At 43.5% G+C, this 19488-nt stretch overlaps 1 protein-coding gene across 2 annotated transcripts in view; it reads left to right on the top strand.

Annotated features, from left to right (window-relative positions):
• Positions 1 to 18605, top strand: part of PTCH1 (patched 1) — a gene marked incomplete at both ends in the record, with an annotated part of 56029 nt that extends 37424 nt beyond the window's left edge. For both annotated transcript variants that reach the window (XM_084237182.1, XM_084237181.1), the window contains 8 exons: positions 3218 to 3360; positions 5429 to 5612; positions 7038 to 7318; positions 9034 to 9171; positions 12168 to 12310; positions 15646 to 15745; positions 16233 to 16487; positions 18048 to 18605. In XM_084237182.1, coding sequence (XP_084093308.1) covers positions 3218 to 3360; positions 5429 to 5612; positions 7038 to 7318; positions 9034 to 9171; positions 12168 to 12310; positions 15646 to 15745; positions 16233 to 16487; positions 18048 to 18605 — 1802 coding nt within the window. The remainder of the gene's footprint in view (positions 1 to 3217; positions 3361 to 5428; positions 5613 to 7037; positions 7319 to 9033; positions 9172 to 12167; positions 12311 to 15645; positions 15746 to 16232; positions 16488 to 18047) is intronic.
• Positions 18606 to 19488: the final 883 nt, after the last annotated feature.

The raw sequence follows: 19488 nt of genomic DNA, 5'->3' as shown, positions 1-19488 counted from the left end.
TCCTTTGGCTGCTCAATATGGCACAGTTAGGCTGAGTTTGGGGAGGGGGCAAGGAGTATTGTCTCCAGACAGGGTGGAGGGCTGACTTTTTTAGTGTATTGTAAGTTATTCCTATGCTTTCATCCCTTTACAGACCTAAAACTGTTGGACTTGAGAATCTCTTTTTAAAGGTGCACTTGAATCATGTTTTGGTTGCTAAGTAAATAGCACCCACCTAGACCACATGAGGTCTATTTAGAGTCCCAGCCAGCCTGAAATTCTGCATTGGATCTTAAAAGGTCTAGCAGAGCCCTATACACAGGAGACCAGATACCGGGACTCGTGGCTGCTTGTGAAATTTTCAGGCCTACTGAGTGGTTGATTTTGTCTTTGAAATAAGTCCTCTTCAGAAACACTCTTATCCTCATGTCAGCTTTCCTTCCCAACATTTTGTGTGGTTTTTAAGTGATGGTGGAAGCGGGAACCCTCATTTTTTTTTTAATATCATCCTATTATCTTTATCAACATTCCAATAGTTTTGGGTTTTTTTTAAACTCATAAAAATATATAATGATAATACAGAAATTATCCCAGGTGTCATCTTTAAGCGTGCAAATGAGGCGAATATAGAGATTTTTTTTAAATCCATGCTGTGCATGTCATGTGCAAATGGTATTCATTTATATTTCACACTGAATTAAGTATAGGTTAATAAAGTATAGGTTAATGTGTTATTTTTAGGGTCCCAAGTAAGGAAAAATCATCAGTTGGGATAAATGAGCTCATAACTTTTCACTAGAAAATAAATTTTAGTAAAATCAGAAAAGTTAGACCAAAAACTTGAATGTTTTGCTATAAAATAAATGTCATAGTTCCTTCCTACAGTGTACATGTGTTGGAACATGAATTGTTGGCCAAGGGGTCATGAAAGCAAATCTTTGTCCTTTGTTTTGTGTCCAGGATCATGTACTTACTGTGCATTCACTTAGGCCAGTGTGCATTGTTATACTAGGTTTTGGATAATTACTCAGAAAATAATACACTGGTTATGAAAGAACTCAACTTCTCTGTACAGTCAGTGATTGTTTCTTGCTCATCATCGAATCCCTGGTAGACTGAGTGGCATGCCAGGGAGCCAGCAGTGAGAATGATGAGCTGAATTGGCACTGGGATTGATCTCCCAAATTGGATCTTTCTTCCTTTGTTACTACATGAATATTTAGAACTGCACTTAGATTTTTGGGCCACTTTTATTTGCTGTCAGACCCAGGTTAATTCTACTGCCTTCAACAAATATTTACAGGATAGTCTGAAACCTGGGTGGCTCAAGTCAGTGGGAGTCAGGCTGTCTGAGTTCAAAGCTTAGCCCTACACATGTGTGATGGATGGTCCTTGGTCATTACTTCACTGTTCCAAGCCTCAGTTTCCCCATCTCTAAAGTGGGAACAATTATATGAATAGGGCTCTATTACCAAGTTGTTGGAAGAATTAAAGGAAGGGCAATCAGTGTAAAATAGCTCACTCAGTGCACCAAAGAGCATGAGCTCCTCTTTAGGAGTAACAGGTTAAGAGGGTTGAAAGTTCCATATAAGCCATGAAGTGATGAAAATTCTATCATGGTGAGGAAAACAGACCAGGCCTCTTTTGGGGAGGGGAGATTATTCTTCCTCTTCTATTTATTTTTTTCAAAAATTGAAGGAAAAAAAGCTTTAGGTAATAAAATAACATCTGTTCACTGTGGCTTGTCATGTGCTTGCCTCCTTGCAGTGAAAAAGTCTGTGTGAGAATTCGGAGCTTAGCCATGCTGGTGGTCCCCCCAACCCTGTCACCCCCTCACACTTGCCACCTGCCAGGGCTTTCTTTACCCCGGAGCCCATGGTCCTCATCCCCAAATTGTTCTTATAAAAACAATGTCCACAGCAACGTGGACGAAAGGCTTGTTTTAAAGAGAGGCAGAGACAGGAAAAGAGCCCTGTACTCCCTATTCCCCCCCATTTCTAACCCCAAGAAGCACATTTGGGGAGGGGGTATCTTTGAAGTCACTCAAGGCATGTCATGACATGAATAAATCCTGCTCTCTTCTTACCAGCCTTGCCTAACCCAGGCATGTGCAGTTTTTTCCAAAGATGTGGTTTCCTCAGCCGCTGGTGCTTGGAAGTTCTACTTGGGAGGTGATTTGGGGGGAGCAGGGCTATGGAAAGGGGGAAAGAGGAGAGTGTGTGCACGCCAGCGATCACTCAGACCCTAAGGTCGGGTCACCAGGGCCCTGTTTTCTCTTCCAACACGCTTATCTCTTTACAGCTGTAGCCAAACCGTCAGGTCTGTAATGATGGTTTTGATTACAGAGGCCAAGCGCAGCTGTGTGTGGTGGGCTGGCGCGTCCGCCCATCCCCCAAGTCCAGAAAGCTCTTTTCCTTCCCCTCCCTGGGCTTGTGGTTTGTCATCTGTTCTCACAGAGCCCCCTTGTATTGGCCTGTGGCTTCCTGTTCTCAATCTGATCCAAATTTACCCTGTGAGGTATTTCCCTGTGCACAAGCGTGCTCCCTCCCTCCCCTCCCTCCGCACCCCCTCTTTGGAGTAAGGGTGGCAAAGAGGAAGAGAACAGTCTAGAGTGAATAGGTGTTGGCTGTGATCTTTACACAACCTGGCAGCCGATCCCACAGCTTGTATTAGCTCCACAAGTCAAACAGATGGAACAAATTGACAGAATCGTGTTCACTCACCCTGAGCTGGAGAAGCAGCTGAGTTGCTATTTGAAGTTGGGAGTCTGAATGTGTTTTCTCCCCTCTGAGTGAGATTTCAGGTTGTGTTGGAGAGCCCATGGCTTAGCACCTCCTGGTGACACGCCCCAGTTAGTGGGAATGGTGTGTCTTCCTCACCCACCAGTCAGTCCTCTCTCAGCTCTTTCTCGCGCTTTCTTTTGGAGTAGTCATGGGGGAGACAAGGGAAGTGTTGTTTGTGTGTTTTTTTTTAAGTTAATGCATGTATATTTGCTGCCAAGAAACAAGTATTTTCCCCCTTCCACCTTTGAAACAATGGTTACTACCAACTTGAAGTTTCATTTATGAAAAATCTACCAGTATCTCTTGAACTTGAATTAGAAGACAAGTAGAATGCCAAGGGCTTGGCTTCACGTCTGGCTCTCTTGTCCTGCTTATTGAGCTCAGCCCACCCCACTTAGCACCACGATGATTCTGGGTAAGAGTTATAATGTATTACACACATTTGCCTTTTCTAGGACTTCAGGATGCATTTGACAGTGACTGGGAAACTGGGAAAATCATGCCAAACAATTACAAAAATGGATCAGATGATGGAGTCCTTGCCTACAAGCTCCTGGTACAAACTGGCAGCCGTGATAAACCCATCGACATCAGTCAGGTACACTCACTGCCCCACACCAGGGGAGTTTTGGGTGCTATTAAGCAGAGCTTTGGTGCTGCTGCCATTTTGAAGCCTGCAACCCCAGTCTGTGCTGTCTGCAGGCCTGATCATTGAAGCTGGTAGAAAGGATATTGAGTTGGCTTTTAATGCACTTCATCCCACTGGCTAATTGTGTGATTGCAGGCAAGCCAGAGGGTAGGGTTTGCTCTTCTATCAGATAGCACAAACAGAATACAGTGAGGCAGTGTAGGATTTCACATGTTGGAAGTGCTGTATTACATTGTATTATTTTGTATTCTAATGCTTGTTATTATGTTGGTCTTGATTATATTCAAACTTGGAAAGATGTATTCATCGAGTCATTTGAATGAACAGAATTTGAGGTGGGTAGATGGGTTAGGAGATAGGAGAAGTTACTGAGGTGTTCGAGATTTGTTGAATTAGGTCACTCTGGACCGTGGGGTAGAGAAAGAGGACAGCAGATTGCTTTGTCATCAGTGAGGCATCCAAAAATGCAAATCCATGGGATCTGAGTGGGCTCGCCTTTCTGCTCACTCCCCGAAAAAAAGGGGCTCTCTTTGACAGTCATGTTCTCCAGCTGCATTTGCATATTCTCTGTGATGCTGGGATTCCAGCATATCCCTTTTGATTTCTCTGGCATGTCAGGGAGTGTGTTTGAGCCCTTCTGGTTTCAAATGAGTCCAGCAGTACTACTGGCTTTCCGAGGTCCTAGTCCCTCTGCTCTTTGTACAAAGCTTACTTGCTTCACCTTCAGGCAGAAAATCGTCATGCTAATGATCTTTCCAGCAGCTCTGTTTATCGTCTCCTCTTTTTTGCTGGCATTAAAGGTGACAGATTTACAAAGTACATTGTTCAGAGTTATTATGGAGTGAAACATGGCGCTTTACAGTACATGCGGCAAGCTGTCAAGACTGACAAAGGTGTGAGCAGAGGTGCCTGTTTGAGAGCTATTGGGGGGTGGGGGGGAAGTCCAGGTATAGAGCTGGCTTTAGGGGCCAGGGACACCAAGGAGCACATGTGATTGGGCCAGGCCCTGGACATCATTTCCTCTGCCTGGGAGGGAGAGCAGCTCACGCACTAAGGCCAGCCATGCTAGGTAATCCCAGGGATGACTTGAAGACATACAATTGTTACATATCCTGTAGATTAATTGACTCCAGATCCCTGAAATTTAGTTCTCTCACTCTCCTCCTCTCTTTCTTCCTTCTTTCATTCTCTATTAACTGCTGCTGTCACTGGTGTTTTCATTTTGCTAAAAAAGGAGGGAAAAAAAGGAAAAGAATTGGAACTAGGCCTGAATCTAAAGTAAACAGGAAAAGAGTGTGTGTGTGTTTGTGTGTGTGTGTCTGTGTGTCTGTGTGTGAGAGAGAGAGAGAATGTGTGTGTGTCGTACAAAGCCCACAAGACCCTACATTAGAGGAGTGTAGTTTGGAGCATGCGTAGGACTTGGCATCATGAATGTGACCAGGCCTCTCAGAAATCAGATTTCTCAGAAAGACTGTGGTGAGCTCTGCTCTCCCCTATCTTTGTGGCGATGGACATTTTTTGAATACACAGGTCATAGGAGGCTAGTGTTAGCAAAATTTATACAGATGTTGTTTTATTTTTATAGCTCTCCTCCATTTACTGGGTGGCATTTCCTTCAGTGTTAACAACAGAGGTTAACTGCACACAGACGTGTACAGGGATTCTTGCCAGGTTTTCCCCCCTTCCCCTCCTATAAATATGTTTCTCCAGATTGTTCATTCTCCGCCTTGGCTGCAGACACTCTTTTAGCATTCAGATTTAATTGGTTCAGTCAATTCCTGGGCCATCTGCAGAACTGTGTGTTTTTTATAAACACACTGATTATTGCATCCTCCGATGAGTGCATTTTGAAAGAAACCAAAGGTGTTCTGATAGGATTTTCTACACTTTCAAACAGTGGGCATTCTATTCTTTGTTGCAAATGCCAGTGCAAAAAATCCCTGCTTCTTTTTTTCTCTAGGAGGAGTGTGTTTGCCCCAAACCCCATTCTGAAAGCCCCTGTTCTCCCATTTTGCAGTTGACTAAACGGCGCCTGGTGGATGCAGATGGCATCATTAATCCCAGCGCTTTCTACATCTACCTGACCGCTTGGGTCAGCAATGACCCTGTGGCTTACGCAGCCTCCCAGGCCAACATCCGGCCTCACCGTCCGGAGTGGGTCCACGACAAAGCTGACTACATGCCAGAAACCAGGCTGAGAAGTAAGTAGCCTTCTGTCAGGAGCCTGCAAGCACAGAAAGGCACCTACCCTACTCTCTAATGCTCATTCACACCCCCATTCGTTGACACTAGCCAGGGTTCAAAAGTGTAAACAGAACAATATATTCCTTTTAGTTTAAAACTCTGGAAGACAGATGAAGATGTGTAATGGAGAACAACCTATGCTCTATCACACTGAGAAATAAGAGTCTAATCACAGTTTGTAGTTTTAACTCTGAGACGTCCACCAGGCTTCTCTCTCTAATGCCAGCTGTTCCATGTGAAATGAAAGTTGGGGACGCCTCCAGGTTGAGTGTTATTTTACTATTACAGAGTTTTATCGCTGGGGATTATATGTTTATCTTAACTTTGTCAACTCTGGTGTTGAAGGGATTTTTGGCAATTGGGTTATTCCTATAAGCCACCAAGCACCTGTACTCTGTCAAAGCTGTTTAAACCAGAGCAGAAAAATCTGTATACAACAGCGTCCTCTTCCTTTGTCCTCTCAGCTTTGACTTTGAGTGGTGGTTCTGTGTGGATTGAATTTGCATCTATGTTAGAGATATTAGTAACTTATACCTTGCTGATTAGGCCAGGGGAGGATGTGAGAAAGAAGACGGTGTGACTGGAGAGCAAGTGAGTTATGCTTCCCTGTCTCTAAACCCCAGAGCCTATGGCAAGCAGCCAAGGCTTGTCTTAATGAAAATTTATAGTTGAGATTATAATAGGGCAAATCATGTTTAGCAAGTCAACTGAATGACCCCAAAGGGTCTGGAACACACAACGGCAGTAACTAAATGCTTGTTGTGTAAGGATTTCTTCCCCTGCTGCCGAAGACTTAGCATTGCATTAAAAAAGAAGCATGGAAGGTTTAAGTGTGTTAGATCCCTAAAAGGATAAGAAAATTAAGCGTTTTTCTCAGCAAAGCATGACTTTTGAGTTATTTTGTTCTCAGAAGTGACTGAGTAAAGCAGTTTGAACTTAGTATTTTCGCTTGTGTCAGTTGAACAAAAGCTGGTGCCACAATTTCATTCTTAAGTTGTTTAGACCTATTACAAAGAGTGACTGCTTCTAGAAGATTAAATCAAGCTTGAGTAAACAGATCACAGGCTCCCCCTACCACCAAAGAAAGAAAATCAAAGCTTGATTAATGTTAAAATTTTTTAAATCAAAGATTAAAATACCAGAGACCCAGTGACTATCATCGGTACTTCTTGTCCTTTGTGTTGAAAGAAATGCAGGACATGGGCTTCCTTGCAGAGTTCTCGTTCTCTGTTCTTTGCAGTTGTGGAGAATTGGGGGACACAACATCTCGCCAACAATGAGAATGTGTCTCAGCTCTTTCCTGCTGGAATTACACCATTTGCCTTTCTCAGTTTTACAAGGAGTCCCTTAACGTGTCCTTTCCCCACTGCTTCTCTGTCTAGTCCCTGCAGCAGAGCCCATCGAATATGCTCAGTTCCCTTTCTACCTCAATGGCTTGCGTGACACCTCAGACTTTGTGGAAGCGATCGAAAAAGTCCGAACAATCTGCAACAACTACACGAGCCTGGGGCTCTCAAGCTACCCCAACGGGTACCCCTTCCTCTTCTGGGAGCAGTACATTGGCCTCCGCCACTGGCTCCTGCTGTCCATCAGCGTGGTGCTGGCCTGCACGTTTCTGGTTTGTGCTGTCTTCCTCCTGAACCCCTGGACGGCTGGGATCATTGTAAGTTTATTCTAAGGGTCTTTGTGGAAGTCAAATTCCTTTCAGCATAGCTCTTTCTGCAGGCGGGAAGTTTTGTTTATGTCTGGGCCTCTGGAGGAGGGTATAGATTGCATCATTCCATACTATATTTATTCTGCTCGAGGTGGGAAGGTTCATGGTTAGGTAGAGTCCTTAATGGCTTTAATTTTGTGTCCCCTCTCCTACAGCTTTAAACATTTTGTGTAAAGATAGCATATGTTCCATTAATAGCTCTGAACATTTATTAAATACAAATACTCAGAGCATACCTAATTTTTTTAAGTGTTTTTATGTGACTACATCTCAGACCTAATATATAGGAAGTTCTTCTAAACAGAGGATAATTAGAAAAGTTAGGACAGTGGTGAATGGATGAAATGGTTTTCTGGGGTGTGTTTTAACTCTTTGGGGAACTGATAAAAACTATTGTTACTAATGTTTTTTGTTTTTGTTTTTTTTTTTTTTTTTTGCATCCTTTCTCCAAGTATAATACTTTCAGATTTTAAGTAAGTTTTCATGTATAGCCTAATAAAATCATGGCAGTGTTTAAAATTCCATGAACTGTGGTATAGCCTTCAAAATGCCAAAATTATAAAAACAGACCAGTTCTTGTTTCTGTACCATAACTGTCTGTATATAGCAGGTATGTTAAAAAGTAAATGTTTAGTCTGTAGGAGTTTTCATGGTCCTTAAGAAATTGATGTTGTCCATCTTTCATTAGCTTATTGAAAGAAAGAAAAGGAAACTTTCATTATACTTGTCTTTCCCTCCCGCCACTGCCCACATTTCCACCCCCAAAGAGGAAAACTCATTCTCTCTTTCTCTTACATCTGTGTCAAGTTTATTGTTTTGTTTGTATTTTCTCCCCTTTGGCCCAAGCAACTCCAGAGTTGACCTCACAGATTTTCTTTCCATTTCCCTGAAAAATTTTACAAGGCACATGAAAGGCAAACAAAAAGCTTGTCCTTGAGTTTAACTGTTCCTTGTGTCTATCCCACTTGCTCCACATTTCTTCAAAGTGAAAAGGTTGTAACCTGACCTGTATCAGCTGACCACTCTTCCCGTGTTTCCCTGCTTAACTTGCTGCCAAGTCATCCTCACTAGTCCATGGGCTCTCCAAGCAAAAGCATGGTTACTTTTATGTAAAAGTAAAAGATAAAAAAGAAAGGGGGGAAAAAAAGTATATACATGCCATTCTCTCCGCTTCTTTAGAATAGAGAGTGAGCAATCAAAAACTCTAGTTTCAGCTTACTTATAAGTCAGAGGATGGCTAAGATCAAAACAGAAGGAAATACCTTGCTTTATGTTAGGTTAAATGTGTATCTAGCAACAAACCCCAGTTTATGTGATTCTTTGTAGCTGGCTGGAATAGTTGTGGAATAGTTGTGAATTTTTGTTGCCTGCTAGAGTAGGAATATTAAGCACTTTACAGTAGAGTACTGGCTTTTCTTTGCCTTTATGTATTTCAGCCTCACTTGTCCCAGAGTTGTCCCAGAGACTCCTTTCCCAGCACGGAGATGTTACATGAGAAAGTAAAAGCAGTTGTTAAGGCAAATCAGCACCCTCATTGTATTTGGGTTCCAGGTCTTTCTCAGTGCCAGATCTGAAGTGAGGCCATGTTAGCTCTCTAACACCCCTATTTTCAAAACCTAAAGTGTGTTTGTGTCCAGCATCTCACCCACTTTTTCTTCTTCAAGGTGACAGTCCTGGCTCTAATGACGGTGGAACTCTTCGGCATGATGGGCCTCATTGGAATCAAGCTGAGTGCTGTGCCTGTAGTCATCCTGATCGCATCTGTCGGCATCGGAGTAGAATTCACTGTTCACGTGGCTTTGGTAGGGAGACGTTTGCAGCAGAAGCATTGTGAATAGGCAGCATATTTCCTGTAGCTCTTTTAGCTTCTAAGTTGGGAACCTTTTAATTTTATCCATTCAAGGAACAACACACCCAGCACACATCACAGCAAAAAGTCTAGAGCATAACCATTCCCTGAGAGGGACTGAAATTTAACTGGACTTCTTCTCCTCTTGGGATGTCTAAGAAGGGCATTAGAAGTGAAAGTTAAACGGTCCACAACAGCAGTAGGGAGTGTTGTCAGTGGGCAAGAAGTCTGCTTATTTGTTATTGTCATTAGTATCGCCATGGGTCCTAAAGTTGTCAGTTTTGTTTCTGAGATGGCTTGTGTGTGTGTCTGTGTGTGTGTTTATACTTATGCAGATGTGTGCACGAAATCACTCCATTTTTTAAAACCACAGCAATAAAGCCAGGGATAAAATGAGACCACACTCACAGGCTTGGTAGAGATGGCATAATTGAGGGTGAGGCAAGTTGGCAGCCAAGGAAATACCCTGAGGCCTATGAGCTAAGGCCCAGGTGCTCACTGCCAAAGAGCTGGCTCTTCCCCATAAGCCCACCCAGCGCTTTCGACCTCCCAGCTTCCAAATTCATGACAACAGAAAGTAAGAGAACTAGTGTTGCACTAAACAGGAATGTTTTCCCCTCTTTCTTTCTATGCCCAGTCATGTGAAGGCTTTGTTGAGGAAGCTAAGCTTCAGGATTCTGAGAGAAACTCATTGTGTACATTTATCATGGACTTGTTCAAAAGGCTCATAAATTATGTGTAAATGATGTGCCATCTGCAGTTGTGCTTATAGCCAAGTCTTTGGGGGTGATTGGTACACATTCAATAAATATTTATTGACTGAATAAATACTGGTGTTTGGAATGCCTAGCTGGAAACCTAGCATTGGACTTGCGGCTAATTACTTTTAGCCTTGCTTCTGTGATCTCAGTGTTGAGTCTTTAGACTTAACACATGATAGTTGTGTGTCCACACATAAGCTGGAGTCCTTTACAAGGAGTCTTTCTTTTTGGGCCATTTTTATACAGCTTAGCAATTTGTAGACTAATGTGTTTCAAAAGAATTTTTTTTTTGAGCTATCCCATTCCCCTTCCCATTTTTTCCACTAGTGTACACTAAAAATCTGATACTCTGGACACAGTATTCTCTAAATTTTGAACATGCCTGAGTTCCTTTCCCCTGTTGATCTGGGAGAAAGAAAAGAGTATTTTTTTAAAAGAAGAGCTTACCAACCTAGAGCTTAAAAAACACATCGATCTAATATTTCTTCAGAAAGGAGAAAACTTGGCATTTAAATTAAGAATCTACATGTCATTTTATCTGATGCAATGAAAATCACTTTTTCTTTTTTTCTGGTAGCTAGCGCTACAAATACGTGCATCCTAGAGAAGATTTTCAAATTGCAAATGCTAACTACTGTCTTTAAGTTGTAGTTGCACCCTGGGTCCTGCTGGTAGCATCAACATAAATATCCACCCCAGTGGTGAATAAACAATTAAGAATGTCTCTATTATTCACGTACTATTTGCTTCCAAGAATTTAAGGAGCCTCAAGAGCCAACTTGATTTTGTAGCTCTAACCCCTGCTCAGTACCACTTGTCCAAGTAGCGCTGAGTTTTCTTACTCCGCCCTCTATGTGAATGTCCCCTTAAAGGGGGCAGTTACTGCTTTTACAGTATTGTAAAATGATGGAGTAAGGTGTGTGAAATGGACTTCTTCCATGAGCATCTTTAAAGAATCATTGTGTTCTTGTCGGTTCACTGAGTCCATGATGGATGTTGTCTGTGAGAGGATCATCTTACCCCAACCTTTATGGCCTCTTGGTCCCAATACTAAGCACTGAGCAACACGGTTTCAAACCATCATGATGTTTTTCTCCCAAGAGAAAGAGGGCTAATATACTGATCCTGAAATCCCAACTCTAAAAGAGCATACATGTACATGGGACCCATTTCAGGGAAAAGCTTGATAACTCATAGCATGTCTTGGTCTGCTTCTATATCTTCATTAAAAATAACCTTCCTGTCCTCACACAGGGGAATAAGGGATGGGCATGCACCCTGCAGCATACTCTAGGCCTTGATTTTTAAGGAGCTACAACGTCCAAAATCTCTGAGCCCAAATCCCAGGGTAGCCTGGCCTTTAAAGCAGAGAGAGAATTTGTACCCAACTCAGGCTTCCCTGTCAGGGTCCCACTGTTGAACCAGGTAGGGTCTAACATTAAAACAGTCTGGGTCATATTCTAGAACCCATAATCTGTTATTCCAAGACTTACTCTAAACTCTTCCCATATGGTATCAATAATATTCTTGATGTAAAGGAACTTCAGAGAAGCAAGGGAGGTGGGGTATACCCACCCATAGTTAGAATAACCTTGATTTGAATTTACAGTCCTGTATTTCTCTCATGAAACCCTCGTGATAATTAGACATACTAAAACACATTTGTTTGAACACAGTGATGGAAATTCTGACTTCAGCATGATCATGAGCAAAATAAGTATTAGCACTCAGTTGCACAGAACAATGAGCAAATAGGCCTATTTGGAAACAAGATCTTGACCATCAGAAAAATCAGGCAAAATGCCGTCCCTTTGCCAACTGGATAGGAGAAGAGGAAGATCACTTGGGTGGGGGAGAAAACGTGAGGATGAGTAGCAGTGGAAAGTATTTTTTACTCACTTATGTATAGTTTTGGTGCTGTTTTTAAATTGAAGGTGAATGTGCTTATCATCTGTTGTTATTCAAGATTTACATCAACATCAAATAAGCCTCAATCTCATGAACAGGTCATTTTAGTGTAATCTAGCTTTGGCTAGTTTGAGCTACATTCCCATAGCTGCACAGGAAGACCTGAGAAGCTCTGTACAGGCAGAAGAAAGCAGTTCACTGCATTTAAGACAAAACTCACACTGACCAGGTGGAGTCCAGGAATCTGCTGTCTGATCATCTGAATTCTTCCCTTACACAGGCCTTTCTAACAGCCATCGGCGATAAGAACCGCAGGGCTGTGCTTGCCCTGGAGCACATGTTTGCACCTGTTCTGGACGGTGCTGTTTCCACTCTGCTGGGAGTGCTGATGCTCGCAGGATCCGAGTTTGACTTCATTGTCAGGTAAGCAGGAACAAAAGGGAAGACTTGTCTTAAAAATCACTAGTATTTTCTCATGCAGTTTTTGTTGCTTATTGCCTCTGTATCTGGTACATTGCAGCATGTCTTCTTTGTCTTTTTGCTCTTAAGCCCACCCCAGCTTTATTGGGATATAATTGACAAAAATTTCTGTATTTCAGGGTTATAATGTGGTGTTAAGATATTCATAAATACATTATGCAATGATTACCACAATCGGTAGCTCTATTAACTCAGAGATACACTCGGGTATAAAGACAAACTCCCTTCTATGACTGCTCTAGGCAGTACCTTAAAGAGAAAAGATGGGGAGCTTAGGGCTAGCAGTAAAGGTCACCTTGAAACTGAAGTACCACCCAATTTCCTAGTTATTGGTATTCCAGATTAGAAATATCTTTAGGAAGAGATGACCCTGGTCCTCATTACTTGAACAAATTTGACCATCACTTCTCTTTCAGAACTATAGAAAGGAGAACTTACAAATGCGTAAAATTGCCACCTATATTTTATTCTTTTAATGTGCCCAAATTTCATACTCTTATTCCCCCAAAGATTTAGGAAGCATTTAATGTGTGTATTTGGTGTCAAATTTTAAAAATCCAAGCCTGTTTTGGATACTTCTCTAGGCCTTAGAGTAAGCAATTTCTGGTGAATTTAATGAAGAATGTGACTTTGTGAAACATAAAAGGAATACAAGCTTTCCTTTTGAAAAGAATTTGAGAACTGCAGGGAAAGACTGTTTTCTTCTCCAAACAGCCTCTGAAACTTTATGAAGTAGCTTCTCTTGACTCTGACACAATGGAGGAGCAAGTAAAAAAGATAGTCAGAATTAGAACCATGGCAAAATAACCAAAAGTGAGAAATGATTGGATTCTTGGGAAGCTTCCATAATCTGGAGAAAGAATCTATCGAGGCTTTCCTGGTGTGTGTATCTATGATAGTAGACCTTCCATTTTCAAGTAGAAAAAAGACTTTTAGCCTTAATTTTAGCCATAGTTTCTTTATTATGGAAAAAGCATTAATCCATTGGTATGTGACATACCCCATTGGGCATTCCAGCACCATGAAGAGTTAGCCTGCTAGATTGAGCACCAGAGTTTGCTCATTGAAGTTTTGGTGTAGGGTGAGTAAAGAGGTGAAATAAATATTACTATTATAATGTAGGCTAGTCTTTCTCAAAACCATTTTGAGGTACATGAGCGCATGAGTCCTTTGAGGCTCTATTAAATATATTTTGGGTTTCCTTGTGATGTGGAGTCTCTATTTCTCACCGGTTCCCAGTGCCCGGGTGATGCCCAGGCTGATGGCCTCCACACAGTTGTTGATCACCTGGCAAGCCTTTTAGTGTAGTATATTCTTGTCTGCCAGTACCAATATGTCTGGATTAGGTCACAGTTTGAATCCTGTCTAGGTTTTATTTTAAGCTCTTAATTCGACTCGAAGTTTTCCTTTATTCCCTTCGCATACACTTATTTGGACATTTGTACTTGTCCCTTGATGGAGTTAAAGCTCTATGTCAAATAGAATTTATTTTGTATAACTTCTCATTCAATACAAATGTAACAAGTACCTCATAAGGCAGTTTTGCACACAGCGCATACCAGGGCCCCTTTCCCCCCTCTAGGAGGGGAGAGATAAGTTCACACACAATTCAAAATACGAGAAAAAGAGGGTGCGACAGGATCTTGGAGGATGTTTTAACCTTGTGGGGGATACCGAGGGAGCCACAGAAGGAAGTCTACCCTGAGTTAGCACAACCAGCTGGGACCCTGGAAGGCAGAATCCCAGTTGTCTTCTGACCTGTGACTTCTTGTTCTCTCCCAGAGATATCAGGGTTCTTATTTCAAGCACTTAAAAGAGCTTCCCGTTTTCTAGAACTGGATGGATTAACCAGATAAAGCCCTCACTAAGGTCCACTAAATGAGCAGACATTGTATACACTAAGCCGTCAGAAATCTAATTGGTCTGTTTATTCTACAGTTCGATGGATGGGATGCAAATGTCTTAATGCCTGCTGCTGATATATGCCTCCACCTAAAGTTCCAGCAGTTTACATTAGAGCAAGACATTGGCCTCTTGGTTTTTACTAATGCAGCTCAGAAGTTTCTAGTGTTTACAATAGCTGTGAGGTATTTATATTTTTATAGGCGGCTCACTCTCCTTTCATCTAATGTCAAAGTATATATAGACATGGTATAGTTTAGTGCCTGTTCCGTTTTATGATCAAAAAGAACTTTAACAGATATCTTGCCCTTCCTCTTCCCAGAACATCTACCCAAAACCTAGCCTGCTTCCAGCAGAATCGCCCTAGAAATTGTTAGTTAGGAAAAGAGGCTGTGCTTTTGTGGTGCCCACTCCCTCCAGCTGTGTGGAGGAGTGTGGGCCTGGGGTCTTCCCAGCTGACAGGTTTACCTTGGTATTCATGAAAGATCCCAGACCTTAGCCCTCAGTGGTGGGAAAGCAAGGCCACTCGTGCACTCTCCTCTTCTTCATGGTGCTGCGGCCTTTATGTTTGAATTGGCTGACGCAAAACAAGAGTATTCAGAGATGCTAAATTGTTCAACAAAAGATTGGCCCACAGAGCAGCCTGCCATTGTGGACTGCCCTCCCCCGCAGATGCCCTGCACCCACAGAACGGGCAGAGCTTTCTTTGCAGAAAGCTGGTTCCTCTGTTCTAAAAAGGTTGCAATGGGAGCTATATGGTAAAACGGGAACTCACAGAATTCTAGGCAGAAAGTTGTGATTAATAAAAGCCCAGGGAAAGCCTTACCTGATCCGCTGGAGACTTAATTAGAGCCTCTGCTCTAAGATGCAGAAGCATTTCACAGTGGATTAGCTGCCTGCAGAAGTGGGCCGCTTTTCCTTCTGGGCTAAATTGTTTAAATTCTACACCCTTCACTTCATTTGTTTGCTTCTGCTGGGTTTTCATGGACGGGGCCCCTCTGCATTGTATTTGTGCTTTCAGTCTGCTCGGCCATTCAGTTCACATTCCATATTTTTGTGTTTGTGTAACACATTCATAATAACATTACATGCCATGAGATTTCAGTAAATTAACAAACATTTTTTTTCTTCCCTTCATGAACTAACACTATGGGTTGTGGAATATAGTCCTCAAAGTCACAAGGTAAAAAAAAAAAAAAAGAAAAAGAACTAAACTAATCTTTTGCTAGATTTGAACTGCAGTTTTGTAACAGCCTTTTCACCGTTGTGGGTTTTGTTAATTTGGGGTTTTGATGTGCTGCAATCTTTAGGTATTGAAGGGTAGCTTAATTTACTTTTGTCACAGTAAATGTTCCTCTTCCCCTTTTATCTTCAAGGTATTTCTTTGCTGTCCTGGCAATCCTGACGATCCTGGGTGTTCTCAATGGGCTGGTTTTGCTTCCAGTTCTTTTGTCCTTCTTCGGACCGTACCCTGAGGTCAGTAATTATGTCAGGCATGATGTGTCATCCACAGTACACCTGAATGCTGTTTTTCCTGGTGTCACTCTTAATTTAGATATTTAACTATATCCACATCTGCTAATTGTTTACTTTTTCAATAAACATCTCAATAACCAGGGCTTTTTATCCTTTTCAATTTAATATAGTTTTGGGGATGTAGCTCTTGTTTGGTTCATCTTTTCTTAAACCAAGTGATTGGCAGCCTGAATCTTGTAGGTCTGCATTGATGAAGCACTTTCCACTCAAGATGACTATCTGGGTTTAAACCGGAGTGAAAAGGGCACAGTCCAGCTGTCAAACTGGAGGATCCCCAAAGTGATAGATTGGGGTTGGGGGATGACTACAAGTTAGTGTGAGTGGTGGGGGAGCTGGCAGAGACCCCTGAATTATACTGTGCTTTGACCTTTGAATGTGGCCAACGGGTAAATAAATAACACTGTTAACATGGAATCCTCTTAAACAGGTGTCTCCGGCCAATGGGCTGAACCGGTTGCCCACCCCTTCCCCCGAGCCGCCCCCCAGCGTGGTCCGGTTTGCTGTGCCCCCTGGTCACACGAACAACGGGTCTGACTCCTCTGACTCAGAGTACAGTTCTCAGACGACAGTGTCAGGCATCAGTGAGGAACTTCGGCACTATGAGGCCCAGCAGGGCACTAGGGGCCCTGCACACCAAGTGATCGTGGAGGCCACAGAAAACCCTGTCTTCGCCCGCTCCACTGTAAGTCACCCCACAGGGCAGTCCCTGCCTGGTCTGAGCAGAAAATCACATAGTTTGCAAAAGTAAAGGAGAGGTTAGCTTGAATCATACAAATCTGCCACTCTTTGACTCTTGACTAAAAAACGGGCAGGGCCAGTAACAGTAACTACATAAAGTGGGCATGTATCTGTTTCCATCTAAGTATAGCTTGAACTTAAGGACTAGATGCAAAACATGCCTTACCTCTCTTTTGCATTTTTTTTAAAAAGCTGTGTGTCATTTTTAGAATGGTATTTTTAAAGCTGTAGTGGTATTTTTATTGCCAGCATAAGTGATTTTTTTCTTCCCATTGCTGTTTATTGTCCTTGGTACAAAATTATTTCAGTTGCTGTTGTCTAAGATTTTGCCAGAAGCTTTTGTGGCTGCAAGCACATATTCTAGGTGGCTAGAAGGAGCAGAGATGCTGAGAACCATCCCTGAATGCTTAGCCTTTGGTAATTCAAGAAACCCCCGAGCAGCCTAGGAGCCCCCCCTTCTCAGAGGCTGCAGGAACTGCATCCTGGACTGTCTCCGCAGGATGCTCTTGGCCCCCCAGACTTGAAGCACAGCCCACAAAACTCACGGAAGGTTCTAAGGTTCATATTGCTCCGACTGGGGGCCTCCTGCTGTCCCTCCAGGAAATGGGTATTCCAGTCCCAGGCCAGAGCAGCTCTTCCATGAAAGAGAGAGAGGCCAACCAAATAACCTAAATTTTCCTCCTTTTACCCCCCGTGACGATGCCTGCTGAGCGGCAGTGTGAATCTGGTTTTGTTCAGCAGGAGCCTAAAAATAGGTACAAGCTGAACGACTTTGAAGTTGGTCACGGTCCTTTTGATTGATGTGGCCACTGTGTTGCTCCATGCTTTGTATAGAGACCCAGAAACCAGACTCCTAACAACCAGACAGAGCTGTGCTGCCCCATAGAACTTTCCACGCAGTGCAAATGCTTTCTCTGTGCTCCCTAGTACAGTAACTACTGGCCACATGTGGCTGTTGAACATTTAAAATCTGGCTAGTATGACTTAGGAATTGCATTCTGAGGTTTAGTTAATTTAAATGTAAATAGCCATATGTTCCTAGCAGCTGCAATAGCCTAGGTATAGATAGTCCTGCCAACATCCTATTCTTGGGCAGAGCTCAGTTTGCTCCCATCTGCCTTGACTAAGCAGGGTGGGGTGGTGGACTTTGGGAGTAAGGCAGCTAAGACATTGTCCAACCACAGCCCTGCATCTGTGGTCCGTGGCCATACCCAGCCAGCCAGCTACGCTGAAGAAAGCCTCGACAGCGTGCAAATTAGGTGCTCTTCTCCCATACCGTGGAGATTCTAAGAAAAAGGGCTTTCTTTTGTGGGAGGAAGGCTCCCATTAGCTCCCCAGGGCCTCTCCCAGTCCTTGGTGGATTTGACTGAGCTCTTGGTTAAGAAGAGCTGAATGTGGGTGGCCAGGCGGAAACCAGAGCCAAGAAGGGAGGGCTAGGGGGCGGGGGAGATGCCTGCCTGGGGTTTGCACTCGGCCTGTCTTAACCTGCCCTTACCCTCTACAGGTGGTCCCTCCTGAAGCAAGACATCACCCACCCTCAAACACTCGACAGCAGCTCCACTTGGACTCAGGGTCCCTGCCGCCTAGACGGCCAGGCCAGCAGCCCCGAAGGGAACCCCCCAGAGAAGGCTTTCGGCCACCTCCCTATAGACCGCGCAGAGACGCTTTTGAAATTTCTACTGAAGGGCATTCTGGTCCTAGCAGCAGGGACCAAACGGGCCCCCGGGGAGCCCGCTCTCACCACTCACGGCACCCAGTGTTCACTGCCATGGGCAGTTCTGTGCCCGGCTACTGCCAGCCCATCACCACGGTGACGGCCTCGGCATCTGTGACTGTTGCTGTGCATCCCCCACCTGCTCCGGCGGGGCCAGGGCCCAGTTGGAACACCCGAGGGGGGCTGTGTCCAGGCTACGAGGACTACCCTGAAACTGATCACAGGCTGTTTGAGGACCCCCATGTGCCTTTTAACGTCCGGTGTGAGAGGAGGGATTCCAAGGTGGAAGTCATAGAGCTGCAAGACGTGGAATGTGAGGAGAGGCCCCGGGGAAACAGCTCCAACTGAGGTGCGTTGTGCTTGGCCAGTGGGCGGGTTATAGACAGAGGGGGGCACAGAGAGCCAAGCCACCTGGGGTTCCACAGGCTACAGTGCCCCTGGGCATTGATATGAGCTGAACCCCAAGGCAAGGTTGACATGTCCAAGCTTTGTCATCCTTGAGAAACCAGTTGGGTATCTCCCTTCACTGTTAATTTATTGAGGATTAGTGCAACTTAAAGAAGCTAACAGCTTCACATTTCACCTGTTTTTCAGTCTTTCTTTAAGTGCCATAACAGGTATGTATGATAAATGCACAGCTCAGTGCATGTTTATGAAGTGGACACATCCATGTTGCCAGCCCCCAGGTGAAAGAAGAGATTGTGACCAGCCCCCAAAAGCCCCTCATACCCCACCCAGCCCTCCACTATCTTGATTTCTGTGTCACAGATCAGTGAGGCCTGTTCTTGTGCTTTGCAGATATGGGCTCACTTACTGCGTAGTTTGACTTCCTTTTATTTTCCTTTACAGGGTGAGTAAAATCTGAAGCAAAGAGGCCAAAGATTGGAAACCCCCCGCCCCCTCCCCCCACCTCTTTCCAGAACTGCTTGAAGAAAACTGCTGGGAGTTACAAAGACGTGCTGCACCAGAAGAGCGGTTCATTGTTACTGTAACCAACTGTATTATTTTGTGAAATATTTCTATAAATATTTAAGAGGTGTACACATATGTAATATAGAAGGAACGGATGTAAAGTAATAGTATGATCGGGTTTCTCCACTCTTGCCGGAGTGGGCATGAAGGCCACACAGGGCCCCTCCCTGTGCCACAACCAAGCTTAACTTAGTCTTAAATTCCAGCATATGTTGCTGCTGCTTAAATATTGTATAATTTACTTGTATAATTCTATGCA

The sequence above is a fragment of the Talpa europaea genome (genome assembly GCF_964194135.1).
Source record: "Talpa europaea genome assembly, chromosome: 7".
Lineage (NCBI taxonomy): Eukaryota > Metazoa > Chordata > Mammalia > Eulipotyphla > Talpidae > Talpa > Talpa europaea.
Note: the sequence above shows the minus strand (reverse complement) of the source record. Positions and strands in the feature narration are given on the sequence as shown.